Source organism: Ursus arctos, unplaced genomic scaffold, assembly GCF_023065955.2.
Source record: "Ursus arctos isolate Adak ecotype North America unplaced genomic scaffold, UrsArc2.0 scaffold_16, whole genome shotgun sequence".
NCBI lineage: Eukaryota > Metazoa > Chordata > Mammalia > Carnivora > Ursidae > Ursus > Ursus arctos.
The window spans coordinates 54,350,267-54,370,188 of record NW_026622830.1 but is presented as its reverse complement, the minus strand read 5'-3'; the positions used below and the strand labels follow the sequence as shown (position 1 = coordinate 54,370,188).

Genomic DNA, 19,922 nt, shown 5'->3' with positions numbered 1-19,922 from the left:
GAATTGGACAACAAAGATGAGTTGCAGCGTTGAAGCAGCAAATGGTAACACTGGAAGTGAAATTGACCGGGCCGAGGTCCTGTGAAGCTGGTGACCGTGGAGCGGGAGCAGCCGAGCCCTCGGCTTGCATGAAGCCGCCCCAGGAACCAGCGGACTTAGTTGCGTTACTCTGGCCAGTGGACCCAGCAGTTATTTCAGCTCTTAAAGCCGGTGTGTGGAGTTTGGGCAGGCTCTGCGTGCTACAGCTGGAGGTGATGCGGACGCAGAAATCCCAGCAGTGCGGCGGGAAGTAACGGAGAGTGTAAGTGTGTGGTGTGCGGTGCGGCAGAAGCTTCCTGCGCCGTGCGGATCACCGTGCAGCGTTCTGACTGAGACGGTCACAGAAGCACATAGCTGACTGTAGGAATGTTGACTTTGCTGTGGAGCCAGACTTTCTAGTTGTGTGGTCAGAGGAGCTTTGCAAATAAAGGTGAACTTATTGACAAGTGAGGAAGAGAGTTGTGACAAAAAAGAGGATGTTCCGGAGGAGGAGACGTGGCAAGAAAGTTCGCAGCAGAGGCGCTTTCGGAGGTGGCTTACGACACTGAATGTACGAGGCTACAATGATGGAGGCTGACCCAAAACTTAGAAAGGAGCATGACAGTTTGCCAAGGCATTGGAAAGATACTTACTCCGTGTCTTTAGTCATAGAGCGAGGGGAAGAAGAAGGCAAGTGCTGTTCAAACCACTTTTGTCAAGTCATCGTAGGCCCCACACTCCTGTGCAAAGCGAGAACCACCCGTGCTTCCTTTAGTTGGGATCCATGCGATATTAGTTATCTTTGCTGATAACAAGTCATCCCAACACTTAGTGGCTTAAAATGACAAGAATTATTTTGTTCCAATCTGTTGTCTGGACAGGGCTCCGCAGGGACAGCTGTTTCCATGTGGCGGGAGCTCAGGAGGCACAGCGGGCAGCCAGAGGGCCCACTCGGAGGCTGGCTCTGCCACGGGCCTCGGAACTCGATGCTGCCTGTCAGCGGGCAGCTCAGCTCAGGCTTTGGTTCTTGGAGCTCAGTTCTCGGGCTTCTTGCGCTTCTGGGTAGCATGTGGTTGGGTTTCATGAGCGAGCAGCCCAAGAGAACCAAGGGAACCTAGTTTGCCTCTTAATACCTGGCGCGGGATGTTTCTTAGGTGCGTCAGGAGCCCCCCCAGATGTGAGGGGAAGGAACGTGGCCTCCACCTGTGGAAGAGAGAGGCAGAGTCACACTGGAGCAGGAGGCACTTTCACAGCGACTTTTGGAAAATACAGGCGGTCACGTATTGATATAACATTAAATATTTAAGTAACGTTAGCTCTTTGTTAAGTAAAATCAATATAGGAAATTTAGTGTATTCAGATTAGACTCTTGATGAGAAGAGAAACCCGAATCTTGTGTGAAAGAACAACATTTGGGAGAGGAAGGTTTTTACAGCAGTCTAGTTTGTTTAAGGATTTCCTGTAACTAGGGTCATCACCAACTTCTTAAAAACTCTCCAAACTTGTTTATGTCTGAAGTTTTTAAAATTGAGCTGTAACAGTTTGCATTCTTTGCTCCTTCTCTCATGTTCTGGCAGACATCTCAAGTTTTATTAAAGGGCTGGCATATTTCAAGGAGAATCAGTTTGCTGTCTTGGTGGGATCTTGGGGTGTTATAGTGAATATCAGCTAGGGAACTCTGGGAGTTTTTTGCTTCCTCTCTTGCATCTGTGCTATTTTATGGAGTATTTATATCAGACTGTGGGGTGAGGCCCAGCTTGAACTCCAAGTTTTGTCAGCACCTTGTTTCCTCACACCCTGACTTGGGACTGCCCTACTTCTTTCAAGAGCAGAAAAGGTGTCTATCTTCTGTGTTCAAGGGAGAGCCGAGGCTCCGATAGTCAGCAGCGAGATTAGCATTCCGTTTTAGGAAGCCCTGCCCTGCACCCCCCTCCCCCACCCTCCCCGCAGTGCTGCCTGGGGCAGTGTGCTGAGTGTCAGAGCTCTGATGCCTGAGCAGGTCTCAACTATGGAATGAGAAGTCCCAAGCGAGGCTTTTTGCTACACTTCCCCATTATCAGCATCCCCCAGCAGAGTGGTACATCTGTTATAACTGGTGAACCTACATGGACCCATCAGTTATCGCCGAAGTCCACGGTTTACTGTCGGGGTCACTCTTGTGGTGTACGTTCTGCGGGTTTGCACAGATATATAATGACATGTATCCTCATTATACTGTCCTACATAATCTTTTTGCTGCCTGAAAAGTCCTTTTTGCTCCACTTTTTCATCCTTGCCCCCCCCCAAACTCTGCATCCACTGAAATTTTTACTGTCTCTGTGGGTTTGCCATTCCTAGAATGTCATATATTTGGAATCATATAATGTGATCGGCTTCTCTCACTTAGTAATACGCATTGAAGTTTCCTCCAAGTCTTTTCATGGTTTGGTAGCTCATTGCTTTTTAGCACTAAATATTCCATTGCCTGGATAGACCACAGTGTTTTTTATCCTTTCACCTGCTGTAGGGTGTCTTGGTGGCTCCCGTGCTCTGACAGTGTGACGAAGACTGCTGCAAACAGAGACCTCTGTCTGAGTGTTTATCCACCCTTGCCTTCCTCTGACGGGTCCCTCTTGGTCATGATACATTATGAAATATTGCGTGATGACATTTGCTGATCTTTTTTTTTTTTTTAAAGATTATTGCACCTGTGTTTGTAAGAAAGATTGATTCGTACCCTTTCTCATATTGTCCTTGACTGGTTTTGTGTCAGTGTTTTGCTGGTTTCATAAGATAAGTTGGGAAATGTTCCCTTTTTGTTCAGTGGAAGAATTTCTGTAAGATTAATATTATCCTTCCTTAAATTATTGGAAGAATTCAGATATTCCTTTGTGGGAAGAATTTTAATTGCAGATTGACCATTTTTAACGGAATAGGTCTATTTAAATGGGCTTTATATTTATGGTTTTGGTTTCGTACAGCAGCAGTTTCTAATGGCTTGGGCTTAAGTTGTACTTTGTAAAGAATTGTGTATGCCCCATCTCAGGGTACCTGGGTGGCTCCGTCGGTTAGGTGTCCGCCTTCGGCTTTGGTCATGATCCCAGGGTCCTGAGATCAAGCCCCAAGCTAGGCTTCCTGCTCACTGGGGTGCCTCCTCCTCCTTCTCCCTCTCCCTCTGCCCCTCTGCCAGCTTTTGTGCTCTTTCTCTGTTAAATAAATAAATAAAATCTTTTAAAAAAGAATTGTGTATGCATCTCAACTTTTATGTTCATTGACATAGTTCATGATATTCTTAATAATATCTGATATTCTATCATTACTTCCTATTATTAACATTCTGTTATCTGTTCTGCTTCATTCTTGCTGTCATTAGTTTTCGCCTTATCTTTTTTTTCCTTGATTAGTCTTGCTAGAGGTTTATCAGTTGCATTATTCTTGTTAAAAAAAAAAAAACAAAAAACCAAACCTTGATTTTGTTCAACTTCCAAATTGTACTGTGAAATATGGATATTTAGATCATTAATTTCCAATCTTCATTTCTAATACATGCATTTAAGAGTATTGATCTTAGGGACGCCAGGCTGACTCAGTAGGTGGAACGTGCAACACTTGATCTCAGGGTTGTAAGTTCAAGCCCCAGGCTGGGTGTAGAGATGACTTAAAAATGAAGTCTTTAAAAAAAATAATAAAAGCGTAGATTTTATTCTAATGACAGCTCTGTCTGCATGTAGTATTGATCTTTCTTTTTAATTGTATTGTTGAATTGAGAATACTTTGAGTTTCTTTTTGGCTAATGGGTTACTTGAAATATGTTGCTTAATTTCCAAACGGTGATTTTTTTCCAGACAGTTGGTGATTTTTTAATTATTTTGTTGTTGTCCAGCTTTAATGCTAGAGACAGAATATACTTTTAATAATTTTAGTCCTTTGATATTTATTGAATCTTGCTCTTTCACCCGCCACGTGGTCAGTTTTAGTGACTGCCTCCTGTGCGTAGTTAGTGGGTACTTCTCTTGCGGAGGTGAATTGTGCTTGGGTGTAGTGCTTTCTGTTGGTTAGGTTGAGTTTGTCTGTCATGCTGTTCCCGTTTTGTCTGCTGGGCCCAGGTGGACTCCTAGTCTCTTCTGCCTGTCTTCAGCTTCACTGAGCTTCTAATGGCTCCCGTTGGGCTTGGTTTCAGGATTGGTAACTATCTTAAAGGGACAACTAGCGGAGTGTGTGGCTCAGTTCTCCAGCCTGTCCTGCTCACCAGAGTCCTAGGGTCCCCATGCTCATAACTTGGTCTCTCACTGCCAAAAGCTCAGCTGGTTTCTCTCTCATTGGTGGCTTTTTCTTGGATCTTCAGGCTCTTGAAGGCCCAGAATTGGCAAATGCCCTTTGGGAAGAGGCAGCTGTTGTTCAGTGTCTCTTCATGTCTCCACCTATGTCCCCTGCTGTCCTGGTTGCCTCACAATATCTTGGACTCCAAACGTTGGTCTGGTTTTTTTTTTTTTCTCTTTTTTTTAAAGATATTATATATTTATTCGACAGAGACAGAGACAGCCAGCGAGAGAGGGAACACAAGCAGGGGGAGTGGGAGAGGAAGAAGCAGGCTCATAGCAGAAGAGCCTGATGTCAGGCTCGATCCCACAACGCCGGGATCACGCCCTGAGCCGAAGGCAGACGCTTAGCCGCTGTGCCACCCAGGCGCCCCGTTGGTCTGGTTTTTAACCTGACTTTTCTCAGTGGGAGTGTTCATGTTGGCCAAGCTATTGCCCCACATTCAAATGGAAGTCTTCCTATCACACCGACAGACCAGACAGTGGTTGGTTTGTGCTTTCTGGTTTCGTTTTATTTTCAGTTGTGACTTGTCTGACTCTCCTGCTGAGGGACTGGATAAGTGGGAGGACTTGGTTTTAACTCTGGGGTTTTTGTCACCAGTGCCTCGTATGTGTCATGACCACTCATTGCATTTTTATTGTATGAAGAAAGAACTTGCATCTCATGTATAGGTTTTCAGAAGTAGTCAGCAAAATTAACATATTTGGCTTTCCTGGGAGGTTTTCCCACAGATTTAAAGGCTGTGATTTTAAAAGGGTGGACGGTGAGGTGACATTGTTCATAGATAACATGGTGAATGTTTGACAGAGCTAAAATAGGACTCCTGGTCTTTTAATTTGTTAAGAAAATTTAACAAATATTTGTTATGCTATTGTGAATTCGGTAGTGCTCTGGGTGCAGGAGAGTACAGCGATTATCTTGGTCAGTCAGGTCTCTGCTCTCCCGATGCTCACCTTCTGCATATGACATGACCATAGGGGAAGAACATAGAGCAGTGTTGTTAATATAAGGATCAGTATATCATGTTTTAATAGATTTTAACCACATTTTAATAGATTTCAAATATGGTACACTGACAGCTTTTTTTTCCCCCTTCTAGAGTATGACAGATACATAGCATCTAGCAAAATAATGGCAGCTGCTTACCTTGACCCAAACTTGAATCACACACCAAATTCGAGTACCACAACTCACCTGGGTACCGGAGTGGAATGTTCCCCTGGGGCAATGGAGCGAGTGTTGAAGGTCTTTCATTATTTTGAAAACAGCAGTGAGCCAGCTGCTTGGGCCAGTATGATCAGGCATGGAGATGCTACCGATGTCAGGGTAAGTGCATTTTCCTGGGAGAGACCCTTCATGGACATTAAAGTTACATGGGCCTAGGTTAATGGCACACACCAAAAAAGATAAAAATTTTTATTCCCATATTACAGTGATGTTAACTTTTTCTTTATATTATTTATTCACTTAATATGTGACTGACAGAATTTTAATTGTAACATATCTTAGGAAAATAATAACTGAATCATGTTATTCATATAATGCTATTGATGTTTTTCTCTTTTTTTTTTTTAACATTTTAGGACATAAGAGAACAAAGCAATTAAAACAACCTCTAATACTTAGGAAATAAATTATTTTCTATAAAGTGAATTTTGAAGGTATCTGCATGACTCCAGATAGGATAGGTTCTTCAAAAACTGATTGGTTCCACACACCAGACATTTGTCAAGGTTCTGGGGATATAAAGGGTCCCTGCTCATACAGCTTACTGTCTACTGTGGTGGGGAGGAGACACCCATGGCCTTAGTTGCAGTGCAGAGTGTGCTTCCCAAGGCAATCCTGGTGGCGAGGTTGCCTGTGTGAGTAATGTTGAGTGTGGGTGGTAGCCTGTGGGCGGCCAGTGAGCATCGTGGCCAAGAGAGGTGAGAGGCGCTTCGTGGGCCAAGATTGCTGAGAGTGGGGGGTGAGAGGGTAGCGGTGTGGTTTCAGACAACTGAGTTCAGGACGCCAGTTTTCAGCAGGTGTTTACTTTGGCCAGGTGTTACAGAGAAACTGCTCCTTCCTTCCCTCTGCCTACTCCGTGTTCTTCTCTAAGGAGGACAGTGTCCAATGCCAGGATGAACAGATACATCTTTTTTCCCCCCTTTCTTTTTATACTAATGAAGCTATTTAATCTGCTGCTCTTAAACTTATATGCCTTAAGTACTTTTAAGCAAATTAAAGGGATTGACAGAATTTAGATTGAAGGGCACAGTATTACATTGAAGTTCTATGTAATTTCCATTACCTCTATAATATTGCAGTACTCACTGTTCAGGTGGATTAATTATTCAAAGGTGAATAATTCATTCAGGGTTTAAATATGTACTAACATCTACTTGTGGTATAATTGAAATATAGTAGTCTCTTGTTTTAAAAAGCTTCAACTTTTTATGAAGCTCGATAGCTTTTTCTAGCTTTCCCATAGTTTTATTTTATATTTAATTTTATAAACAGAGTCACTTGGTAGAAAGGCCAGCAGCCAGTGTTCTACCTTAATGTTAATTGGAAGATTCATATTGGAGAGAAACCTTGCAAATGTAGAGCTTATGGGAAGGCTCTTAGTATATGTTCTAGTCTTTGTGAATTTCAGTTACAGTGAATGAGGAAGTCTCTTAAAGCACTGCATCAGCCTTAATAAACTTCCGAGTATTTGTACAGGAGGGGAGCCCTTTCAGAGATGTGAATTTGACAAGACATTTAGCAAACATTCAAGATTGATTATAACTGAAAATGCACCGTGGAAAGGCTCCACGACAAAGGTGTTTTGGTATCAAATTTACTATACACAAGAGGATCCATATCAAGGAGAAAACCAATGATCCCTGGGCACATGTCAAGCCTTTAGCCAATGTTACAAACTTACCAGATGAAAACGTTTATATTGTGAAGAAGAACTTAAACCAGATTCACATTCCTAAGTTATGAGAACATATTCGTCGGACCTTTATGAAGATCAATATGAGCAAATCCATGTGACTGAGAACCAGGTGGTTTTACTTCATAGTAATTGATAAATGTTTGAAATTAAATAGGTCCCATCAGTTGATGATTTCACCTTGAGGCAAAGAACTCTGAGTTGGCATTGGTTCACCACAGCTTTTCCTGTGATGGAAGGTGGGCGTTATTCATCACTCATGTTCATTTAATGCTATAACATTTGAAAATGCAGTAGTTTAATTCTAAAGTAATGGATTTGCACAACTGAACAGAATAGTACTGAAGCACATGTCCATGCAGTCTTTCTCCCCAAGAAGCACCACACAAGGAACACTACAGATAAAGGAACCGGCATATATCATTAGGGGTACAGTGGAAGGAACGTGGCAGCGTTTGAGGCCCAGTGACCTCCGGCAGAAATGGGTGCGGGGCTGAGTTCAGATTGGAAGCATAGGCACTTGGTAGAAAGCAACAGACCATTTAATAATGGTAGCAAAGAGGAAGCCAGGCCACCCAGTTTCTGAAAAGAGATAGCTTACTGTTATCCAAAGTAACCGAATATTAGAAAACAACCCAAAGGAGCTGAATAATTCGATTCAGACCCCACCCTGCTGCACTGCCTGCTCTGGGCACTGTGTGCAGCAGGTGGACACCCGGGCGTAGCCAGTCTTAGCCGATGTCTTGTAAGTGTAAAAATACAAGGTTTTGAAGACTTAGTGTGAAAAAAGAAGGTAAAATATCTTATTAATAACCTGTTTTGATTGCCTGTTGAAAAGATCATGTTCTTGACATATAGTAGGTTAAATGGAATATGTTATTAAAATGGAATTCACCCATTTCTATTTATTTATTTTTAGAAATTTTAAAGGAACATGTACAGCTTGCATTTTCATTTCTGCTAGACAGTTGTGCTCAGTAGAAAGTAATTTGCTTGACTCAAGAACCAGCACCTTTGGAGGCGTTGAGAAAATATCTGGATTCTTGTTGTAATTCATTATAGAGGTTTTATTTCTCATGCTGCAGTTAGTAATTTTACTCCTTTTACAGATATGTGCTACTTTATTTTAATTAATTTAAATGGTTGTTGAAAGGATTCCTAGGACTCCACCATTTATAGGCAAAGCGTACAAAGCAGTGTCTCAGGTGCAGGCCTCATGGCCTCGGACACTCGGAGGCCATCCCTGGCCCACGTGGCCACCTGTGTAGGAGGAGGCCCAGCACCTTCTTCGGGGGGGGGGGGGGTTTTCTGTGAGATGGGCACGTAAGCACGTTCTGTCTACGTCATCTGCCTCAACCTGGCTGGTGTGGCTGCCCAGATGCGACCAAAATCAGGTGCGAGTCATAACGCCGGTCATGATTCCTGCCAAGTGCTGGCAGACTGGCGCATCCTGCCCCTAAATAAGCAGCAGCCCATGGGGGCAGACATCACCTACCTCGGCCATAGCGTTGGCCCCGGGTCAGTAGCAAGGCCCAGGCAGCTCCAGAGCTCAGATTGGGGTTAACTCATGCCGGACTATATTGAATAAGAATGGTCATCTAGAAACATTGTAGTGGTACTTCAGAATAATAAGGGTGTATAGAAAATTCCAGATTCTACCAGAGGAATCCCCTACTTGGGAAACAGAATGACATTTACATCAAACTTTTCATCAGCAATGCTGGATGCAGGACAACACTGGAACAGCATCTTCTCAGGGCTCAGGAAAGTAAGTTGTACCGCAGAAGTCTTCCAGACAGACTACCAATCATGAAGACTGGGAATGAAGGTGTCTTTAGAGAAATAAGGGTGTAGACCGTTAATCCCACAGGCTGTCTTTAAGAAAACAGGAGACATAATAGAACAGATCCGTGAACCCAGAAAGAAGTGCTGTAGGGATGCAGGCGGCCACAGGTCACCACCGTGCTGTGGTCTCCGTGCAGCCCCCGTGCACCTCTCCTCCATCTTCTTGGTCTCTTCAAGCTGTGACCACCGTTTAATCCAGCTCTGCCTTTTCCACACCTGCCCTCATTCTGACTGGTCTCCCTCTGAACTTGGGACCTGTGTGCCGCCCAGCTGCATCTGCCCCTCTCCTCCGTCTCTACGCTTCTGACTCTGAAAGGACTGTGTGTCAGTCTGAGGGCTTCCCTTCTTTCAGACACTTAGAATCATCTGTTCCTCCTCCTTTGCTTACGTCGTACACCCAGTACGTTAGACGGTCCTGCCACATGGTCACCAGATGCACCTAGAATCCTCCCACTTCACCTGACCCCTACTGCGACACCTTCTTCGAGCCACATGGTCTCCTGACATCCCGCTGTCCCCCTGGAACCCCTGAGTCTGTTCACAGCCCAGCAGCCAGGTGACCCTATGAAAACTAAAGCCAGAGCGTGTCACTCCTCAACTCAGAACCTTCCTGTGGCTTCCTGTCTCATGTAGGGTGAACGTTCAGGTCCTTCAGAAGCCCCTGACTCTCCTCTCCCTGTCACGCCCCATGACCTTCTCTCCTCCAGCTCGCTCCCTTTGACTTTCAGCTTCCTGCGCTGTTTCTCTAACATGCCAGTCTTGTAATCAGTCATTTGCTCAAAACCTCCAGCAACTCCCCATTTCTCTCAGAGGAAAGCCAGATTCCTTCAGCAGCCTACGAGGACCTACAGGATCTGGCTCTTTGTGGCCTGTTCTTATTTCCAGTGACTGCCCTCGTTCCCTCGGCCTCCCAGCCCCGGAGAGCTCCCTCTCTGCCACCTTTTCTATTGCCCGTCACCCCATTTGGATGATGATTGGTCCTTGCTGAGATTGTCTTGTTTCTTGATTGGTTTGCTCTTTTATTCTCTGCTTTCTTCCCTAGACCGTAAGCTCTGTGACAGCAGGGACCTTTCTGCCTCCTGGTATTGTCCCCGGCATCTTCAGCAGGGCCTAGCAGGCACACAGACTGGTGCTTGACAGAACCCCATTGGAGTAACTACACGAATCCTAGATGAAATGGAGTACTTCTGACAGAAATGTAAATTAGGAACATTGGTTGCAGAAGTAGAAAGTAGTAGACTGATGACCGTAAAAGAAATTGAATTGATAATCAGAGATTACACCTATTGAAAACCATACCTGTCCTTACTGATAACTTCTGTTAGACCTTCATTCCTACCTTGTTACTATTTTCCTTAAATCACAGGGTCTAGAATAATCCATTTTCTACCCAGACACCAAATCTGGGCAAATACCATATAATGCTGCTAAAGATTAAGTTGCAGTTGAGTTGTTGGACAATATTCTTGTCACCTTCAAAGTTATCTTCAAGTTTATTAACAGGCCCAGTGCCCTTTCCTGACTACGTAGTACACTGCGAGGTTTCAGTGCTCGTCGTGAGCCTCTAGAGGAAGGTGATGTAATTACCTGAACCTGCAAGAGGAAGTGAACACAAGAAATTCAGTCCTGTAGTTTGCTAAAAGGTGAATGGAGTTGGTTGGATTAGGACTAACTATTGTAACCAAGCTGGTAGTAGGAAGAATAACAGTAGAGAGAAGCATTCTGACCAATTTAAAATCGGCTTGCTGACCAGAGTGGGCAGACACGTGAACAGTGTGGGATTCTCTGAGTTTGTGGGAGTTAGGAGCTCTGTGAACAGTGCTGTGCTAAGAATGGCTAGTGGCTGTAGGGGAAGGCAGCCAGCGGGCAGTTTTCCCTGAGTTCAGCCCAGAGGGCTGCCTGGGGAACTCCGTGTGTGGTAGTCCCGTGGTCTCCAGTGTTCACTGCTAGGTGGTGTCACAGATGCCTTATGTGTGTCTCAGACGTAAACTTCTTCTGTCTGATAGAGGATCGGGTGAATGCGCATTTAAAAGCTCGAACCCTGATTATGGTTTTTCAGATAACTTTGGTGCAGGAAAGGACTACAGAGATTTTAGTTAAATTATTCCTTTAATGGAGGGAGAGTATCGTCCAGGAAGAAACTAGAAAGAAAATCCTTAAGGAAAAAAACAGACTCAAAAGCAGTGTTAAGAAGAATATGGGACAGTAAGAGCATGAGAAAGAATTCTCTTATCACTAGATGCTTAGAGGTGGCGATTGTGGTAGGGAGAAGAATGGCCCTTAAAGAGTCCACATCCTAATCTAGAACCTGTGTATATATGACCTTCCATGGCAGAAGGGACTTTGAAGATGTTACCGAGATGAAGAGGACCTTGAGATGGGGGAGATGAGGAGCCGCAGACCTTTTCTGGCTGTGGTCCGAGGGAGGGGACTGCGGATGAAGGGTTGGCTGCAGTGCAGACGCACAGAGGGGCCTCTAGCAGCTGGAGAAACCCAGCCGAGATCTTCCAGAAAGCAGCACATCCCTTCCAACACCTGGATTTTAGCCCAGTGAGACCCATTTCAGATTTGGGATCTTCCAGAACGGAGAAGTATACGTTTGTGTTCTTTTAAGCCCCTCCGTGTGTGGTTATTGGTTACAGCAGCAGTAGGGAGCAGATAGACACAGGCGTGCTTTGTCTTGGCCGAGTTGGGGCCGACTTCTGCGTGAGTGCTGAGCCGACAGAAGGGCTGCACTCATGTTGGAGAGCAGGGTGTGGATCTCCACGCCTTCTTTGTGGTACAGAAAGACCTGCACAGGAGGAGCCGAGGACAGTAACAGCTGTCAGTTTCCTTACTGTGAGGAGCATCTGAAAGAGAGACGCAGAAACATAACGGCTGGATGTTGTAACAAACAGATCAGTAGTGATGAGTGCACTTGTAACTCCTGGGGGGAAGTAGAGACACGAGCACTGTTCACAACACAGTGTGTGGTTTTAGATCTCTCTCAGAATAAAGACATCTTGCAAATCACTGTGAGAAGACAGCTAGACACAGCAAGTATCTCTTGTTATCTTGTTGCCACCTTCCCCACAGACTGTTCATGCTCACCTCTCTCCTTCTAGATTAAGGCTTTGGAGGCTAAGGGTGCTGTCTTACCACCAGATGTAGGCTAGATGCAAATGACCAAAAGAGTGAGTGAACATTCAAGAGTGGATGAACATGAAGGAATGGTTTGCAGGATTTCTTTCTACCAGTGGAAAGGTCATTATTTCTTTCTAGAGCATAGTCTGAAAGATAAGTGACCAAGTGGAACCAAGCAGAATCATAAAAAGAACTTTTAGAAATGAAAGTACAGTGTCATCTCACTAGTATATAATGAGGGAAATGTAAATTATAATAATGAAATGCCCCCCCTTCTATGGTCCGTCACATCGATAAACACTTTAAGATTAATTTTACCCAGCATTGGCATGAGGTGAAGGACAGTCTCTAACATTGTGTGCCAAGTATAATTGGTATAGTTTCCCTGGTGGCCATACTTCCAAAACGTCACATTTTAAAGTAGCTTTTGACCCAGTGCGTCTGTTTCTAAGCAGTGCTGCTGCATGTGTACGATGCCAGCTAGAAGCTCGTTCATAGCAGAATTGCGTGCACCTCCACTTCCCTTTCTCCCCCAGAACAAGGAAGCTGACAAGACAATAACTGTCCCCCCGTAGTAGAATGGCTCTGAGGCTACGTGCTCTGTTCCTGATGAGATGGAAGCCTCGTGTACACACTGGCTAGTGTCTTTTCATCCTCAAGAAGAATTCTTTTCCTGCGAATATCTCATGTGAAAATTAATCAGGAAAATTATATATTTCCAAATTCTGGGATATGATACAGATGAGTAAAGGGATAGTTCAGAGTAGCAAAGTGTAGGTTTATATACTGTAGGGTAGGATTGTCCTGGGACATCAAACCAGGATGAGAAATTTAAATGTAATTCAGCTGCCATTAGTGGCAAATTATAAAGCCTTGTCCTGTTATCTCCCTAGAGATCTTTTTCTGAATGTACGTCTTCCAGAAATAATACATGCATACTTTTCCATATGGTAGTAATGTTGGGTTTGGGTTTTTTTTGTTTTTGTTTTTTTTTTTTTGAGTATGCATTCCTTACTAAATACCTAGTCCTCAAAGTTATTTTTCAGTTATGCAGAACCAAATATTTGGTTCTCAAAATTATTTAAGTTACTGAGTGTATGTACTGAGCTTCAAATATAGAAGTCCTTGTGTATTCATAATCTTGGCCACCATTCAAACTGAGTCAGCAGTGAGATATTCAGGAGTTCTAGAGAAATAGGACAGAACACAGTATGGAAGCATAAAGAAAAAGCAAAACGTGAAATAAAGGGAAATGTCTGTGTGTTTATTGCTTTTAATTTTTTAGTGGAAAGTGAAAGTTGCTACCTTGTTTAATGAGGAGGTTCTGTAGGATGGGAACTCTTTGTTCAACAGAACCCAACCTGAGGTCACACTGGGTGTCTTCAGGTCGCGTGATCAAGTGAATGGACTAAAACTGTATCTATCCCATAAAACTCCAGGTTGGGAGCCTGTCTTTCCCCTGGGCTCCACAGCTCTGGACTAAGCGTCCGTACACTTGCCTCTCTGCAGGTAGGCATCTGTGTGCCCATTCCTTGAGAGGTCATGAAGATAACCTTTGCTAGGGGTCATCAGGGAGGGCATCCAGAAAGGGTAGGATTTCTCTCAGACTGTGGATGGTACATCAACAGTAAGAAACCGTTTGTCCCCGAAGGATAGACCTGGTGAGACAGAGGGTTGGGGACGGATGTGAACATAAACTTCGGCCCTAACAGTAGAGAGGCAGCTCTGGAATCTGTGCTAGCAGGGAGCTGCTGTGGAGTGAAGAGATGTGCTAAAACCCGAGCTTTAGTGAGGGCCACCGGTGTCGGTGTGCTCTCGGTAGTGAATTGGCAGAGCTGGGACAGGAAGACAAAGCGCTTTCGTGGGAATTCGAAAGCGGCGCCAGTGCCTGTCCTGTGCAGCTCAGGGATTTGTGTTGTTGGCAAGGAGAAGCTGCAGAAGTTGCCGCTGAAAGAATTACTCGAAATGGCTGTCTCTTCCCCCTAGGCAGATCCCCTGCCCCAGAGCACAAGAGGTGAAGACTAGGGGGCGGGCTGGGTTTCGGCTCCCGCTGCCCCGTGGCTGGGTGCCCTTGGGTAGACACAACCTGCAGCGTCTTTCGTGGTGGCCTGACAGAGATTCTGGGCCTTGAATCAAAAGCCAGGAAGGACATTTATGCTTACTTCAGTTTCACCCAGACATCTGTAGGCTGCAAACATCCTTCCTGTCCCACAGAGAGCTCATCTGCCTTTGACGCCTCCAGCCTGTCCTTTGTCCGTGCTTTCTCCCCGATGATGTCACTCTCCCGTGCTCGATACACAACCTTCTCCTGGGATCCAGTAGTCTGAAGGGGAGGCTGAGCATGGGCAGGTGATGATGCCTTTAGTGTGGACACACTGGGTCCTTGACAGGTTTTGCATATATAGGACACGTTACTTCTCTTTTCTCATGAGTAGGGATAGGAACATTCTTATTATCAACAGCATCATGCCCTAATATAGACATATTTAGTATACGTAGGAACTTTTTAAGATGTGCCTTATATTACAAGTAATATGATGCTTTCAGTTAATTGCTAATTTAAAAAAACAGTGATTTTCTTTAGCAGTCATTTGCATGTTAATAGCAGCCTCATTAAAAATTATGAATGGCCTGAAGTGTTGAGAAGAGTGCAGTGGTTATCATGAGCACACCTTCACGTAAGGGAGCGGATGGTCTCTGCTGTATTCCCATGTGAGTCTTCCATATGTGCTGCCCATTTACGTCCCTGTACGCACGAGACCTCCACAACCGTGAGAGCACAGGTCAAGACTCGGGGTTACGGCTTCCTTGCCCTCGTCCCAGGATAAGCTTCATCTTTGCGAGGCAGCCTTCCCTGCCGCCTTCAACTCTGAACTCATGGGCACGTGTGTCAGGAGCATTAGGTTTGGGGACTATTTTAGATTGCTGCATTGTAAGCGACAGAGAGCTCATAGTAGATTGGGTAGGCCCAGCTTCCAGTAACTTCTCCTACATCATCGATACTATCAGAAGCGTGGCCTTCATTGTATGTTTCTAACTGTGTTTCTTAAGAAATGACATGAAGTTGCAGCCTGGTCTAAACCAGTATGCTGTCCTGGGTTCAGAAAGTGGGACCCCCTCCTTAGGTCTAGTTCTCAGCACGTGACCTCCAGGGGCGGCCAGAACGCTTGGTCAGGTTTTGGGGGTGCCGCAGAGGTAGAGCTGCAGAAATGCATGTTACGTTTCCGTGCCTCGGTTATCACTAATGAAAAGGGAAGAGCCTCTTGTGTTTTTTTCAGAACTTTTCCTTGTTCATAAAAATACTATTTGAGAAAAAAGATTCCTGAGAAAAATGAAGTAATTTATTTAACTTGATACTCTTTTTACCAAAGATTTCTGCTAACTAAAAGAAATGCACATTGCATTAATTTTTAGCATACAGTTGTTTTTTTTCTGTTTGTTTATAACAGTCATTTTTGTGGGGGGTATGTTTTAGGGGATCATTCAGAAGATAGTGGACAGTCACAAAGTAAAGCACGTGGCCTGCTATGGATTTCGCCTCAGTCACCTGCGGTCAGAGGAGGTTCACTGGCTCCATTTGGATATGGGTGTCTCCAATGTGAGGGAGAAGTATGAACTTGCACACCCACCAGAGGAGTGGAAGTAAGATTACATACCTACTTTGGCGTGACTCACACTTGATTTGTTTGCATATTAAATCACACACAAGAGGATGAACGTCTTTCCTTAATTTTCTTACTGATTGTAATTACGACTCCTGTATAAATAAAATTGGCTGGTAATGATTAACCAGTGATCTCTTCTAGACTTCTGTTCCGTCTGTCTTTGTGGCACCACCGACTCTGGACTGCCTGAGCTTCTCAGGGGTTCTGTGGTGATGGCCTTTGGCTAGTCACACTTCTCTTGTCAGGACTCCTTTGTTTCAGCCTCGGCTCGAAGAGCTCAATTCCTCATTCTTTTCCTTTCTGTCCTGTTAGCATTCTTTTGTGCAGCAGGACTTCCTGAGCCCTGAGGAGACCACATCTAATTATCTCATGAACGGGCAGCACGGCTCGCGAGCCCGGTACGCTCCGGCTCGCCTGAGAGGACTGGGTGTGTACTTGACGTTCACGTGCTACAATTAAATGAGGTAGTGACTCGTCCTGACCTTAGTGAGACTGCTGTGACTGAAAGTGAATTAAAAGGATTCTCTACAATTGTCCTTTCTCTGGTTCTCTCCAAAAAATAATAATTTTTTCCACTGTTAAGCAGAGCAACACGTTAGTCGGAAACCATATGTGTAAAACACTAGAGTGTGAGAGGAGGTGAGCCCCGTGCGCAGGCACCCTCATTTTTGTAGACACAGTCACAGAGACAAAGGTGGTTGTGGATTGGGGATGGTACTCAGTGTTGGTCACTTTCAGTTCAGCACCCAAATCGATTAGAAGACACATTTGGAAAGAAAAACAAACATGTGAGGTTAATAAATCTCTAGTCAAATGCGATCTTGTCCTAGTTACAGTTTACCAGAGAAATATGCTTGTATTTTCAGCTTTATCAAACAGCTGGAACTGACAAGCTAACAGGATATTCCGTGATAATATAGTTTGGTTGGGTTACATCAATGGCTAGCAGAGATTTGACCTCCAGCTCTTTTGCCAGTCAATCAAATAAGTGTTTAAAAGCCAGGAATACCTAGAAGTTAGTTAAAAATACCTGTAGGTTTTTTTATTCCATACAATTCTATTTCCTTCTTAATTTATATGGACAAGTCAGAGGCACAGTGCATTATGACGGTAGCCCTAGTGCTCAGTAAGATGCGGAGTGTAGACCTCTGCATATACAAGCTCTGTTTCTGTTCTTTTAAGCCAATTTATTTTGCTTGATATCAAGTAAAGGTGAGTGGGCACTACTCTTTTTCATGGAGCCTGAACCCTCAAAAGAAAGGCAAGCATAGACTGGGCGAGGTAGAACTTTGCCACACGCAGTGCTGAACCTGACGCTGACAGAGGTGTGAAGATGCCACCACTGCTGTATCGTCACCGAGTCGTGGCTGGAGCCAGGCGCCAGGCCAGCTGTGCACTCTTTGTACATTTGCAGCCTGTAAAATATGTATGTCACATAGCTCTCCCAGTCTTATAAGGTGAAGACGGAGGAAACAAGCAACAAACTTGATTTAAGTTCCAATTACGGACAGAGCTCGGGACACAGCTTGACTTGAATGTAGCTGACTTCACGGTGCAGGCTTTTTCAATGAACGTGCCCATCTCAGGAGGACTGCTGCGGTTTTAGCTCCAAGAAGTGGTCTGACAGTGCGCTGTCTGCACCAGTGAAGGTGTGTGGACAAGAGGCTGGAGGCACAGGTAGGCCCTGTAGGTGCTTCTGGGAGGGTTAGGCTTTATACTGCCTGTCCATGCATGCCAAAGGAGGCGGAACTTAAAGTGTCAGTAAGAAACAGGAGACTATTCTAAAAAGAACCAAGTAGATTTGAAAAAAGACCAAACACAAGTTCTAGAAACCACTGGATGGATAAAACAGCAAATTAGATATAGCTGAAAAATTAGTAAACAGAAGTGTGGATCTGAGAAAATTTTCCCAAAAGATAGCCCACAGAGATAAACATGTGGTAGGTATGAAAGCACGTTATGTAGCATGAAGAATGAGAAGGTCAACCCATTTCTGGGCAGGGCTCTCAAAGAGAATAGAAAGAAAGAGGAAAAAGAAATACTCCAAAGAGATAATGGCAATAGCTGAGAATTTTCTAGAAGTGGCAAATACCAGAAGTCCTCAGGTATAGGACTAACGTAAGATCCCAAACAGGGTTAATGAAATAAATCTACACTTTGGTGGATTATAGTCAAATAGTGTACAAAAGAAAAAGAGATGATGCTAAAAGCAACCAGGGAAAAATTCACAATTCTCCACATTTCTCTCCAAGTGGTGAGAAAAAGTAACTGGCAACCTGTATTTGTTCGTCAGATTCAGTTGCCATTCAAGAGCAGGGTGACAGAGGTACTTTCCTCAGAGAGTTTGCCACCCTACAAACATATTTCAGGAGAAAGAAAAGTGATTTCCGAAGTGGTTTTCAGATACAGGAAGGAGTACTAGGGAAAAAATTGGGTGGTTCAAAGTAAGCATTGGCTCTAAAAACAAATAATGATAAGAACTGATTTTTTTATATTAAAAAAGTAGAACCCAAATAGTGGATGCATGTCAGAAGAGAGGTAGTCAGAATTGTAGCTCTCAACCACGTTTTAAAATTATGTATTAAAAAAATAAAAAATAAAAAGATTGTATATTAAGACAGCCATGAAACATTAGAAGTAGATTTTATAAGCTAAATAATATGTGGGTGAGTAGGTGTTAGGGACCCACAGCAAGGAGAGAAGGAAGGGACTGGAAAGCAGGACAAAGAGGAGTCACAGACTAGACTTTGGAAATAAGCTCAAGCAGACTAACAGTAACTGGTCAGAGATTGTTAGTGTGTGATTAAAAAATAGAGTCCAGCTATCTGCTCTTTATGACAGGTATCTAAAACAGTGATGTTGAAGACATTTTTATGTGACTTACAGGAAGAAATATTTTACCTTAAGATGCGGTACACATACACATGTGCGTGTCTCAGAACTATGTACATATAGGTCTACATATGTACTTCACAAAACCATACCCAGCCTCACTAGAACACTGAATTCTAAGGTTTTCATCCAGAGGCATTCTATTCTGTTTAATTTTATTTAGATAGATGGATGGTGGGCAGGTGGATGGATGGATGGGTGGGTGGGTGGATGCATGGATAGAAGGATGGATGGATGGATGGATGGATGGAAAGATGGATGGATGGGTGGGTGGATGGTGGGTGGATGGGTAGATGGATAGAAAGATGGATGGGTAGTGGGTGGATGGGTAGTTAGAGAAGGGGATGGATGGATAGATGGATAGAAGGATGGATGGATAGAAAGATAGATGGATGGGTGTTTGGAGAGATGGATGGATGGGTGTTGGGTAGATGGATGGATAGAAAGTTGGGTGGATGGATAGATACAGAGAAGGATGGATGGATGGATGGATGGATGGATGGATGGATGGAGAGATGGGTGGATGGATAGATAGGAGAAGGATGGATGGATGAATAGAAGAATTTTCCTACCTACTCACCAGGGGGTTGAGGGGATTGGTATTGCTTTATTAATATCCTGTTTTAAAAGTTTCAAGACAGAAAAACATTCTTAGGGATATGGAGAACAACCACATAGTAATAAAAGGCTCATTTCACAAGAATTTATGAAGAGTAGAAATAGATGGAACTATTAAACTTGTAAGTTTCTAAAGACATTTCTCAAAATACATAAAGCAAAAATAGTAATAAAAGATTAAAACTTAGCTCTCCTAATAATTAAAAAGAAAACAAACAATAGTAAACAATTTTTAAATTATGATTTTCACTATCCTTTTTAACATGGAAATACAGAGGCCTGCACATGGCAATGTGTTAATCAGTTTGAAAACACATTCCTAAATAGTTCATGGTTCCAAGTAAAACTCCCAGTTTGCTGAGGGTCTGGCTTGCTGCCTTGTTCTATTCCTCCCATGGGCTCCTCCCCTTCGCCCTCCAGTCCACCTTCCTGTAGGAGCTGATGCTGTCAGTCATTTCTTACCTAACAGTGTTCTGTGCTTCACCTCTTGTGTGCCCAACCCTCCTACTTTACTGACCATTCACTGTCTTCTGCTTAGCATT

At 43.9% G+C, this 19,922-nt stretch overlaps 1 protein-coding gene across 1 annotated transcript in view; it reads left to right on the top strand.

Annotated features, from left to right (window-relative positions):
• LOC125281956 (focal adhesion kinase 1-like) overlaps positions 1-15,994 on the top strand; it is a 54,637-nt gene extending 38,643 nt beyond the window's left edge. The window contains exons 4-5 of the mRNA XM_057312878.1: positions 5,417-5,643; positions 15,681-15,994. Coding sequence (XP_057168861.1) covers positions 5,449-5,643; positions 15,681-15,851 — 366 coding nt within the window. The 5' untranslated portion in view covers positions 5,417-5,448 and the 3' untranslated portion in view covers positions 15,852-15,994. The remainder of the gene's footprint in view (positions 1-5,416; positions 5,644-15,680) is intronic.
• Positions 15,995-19,922: the final 3,928 nt, after the last annotated feature.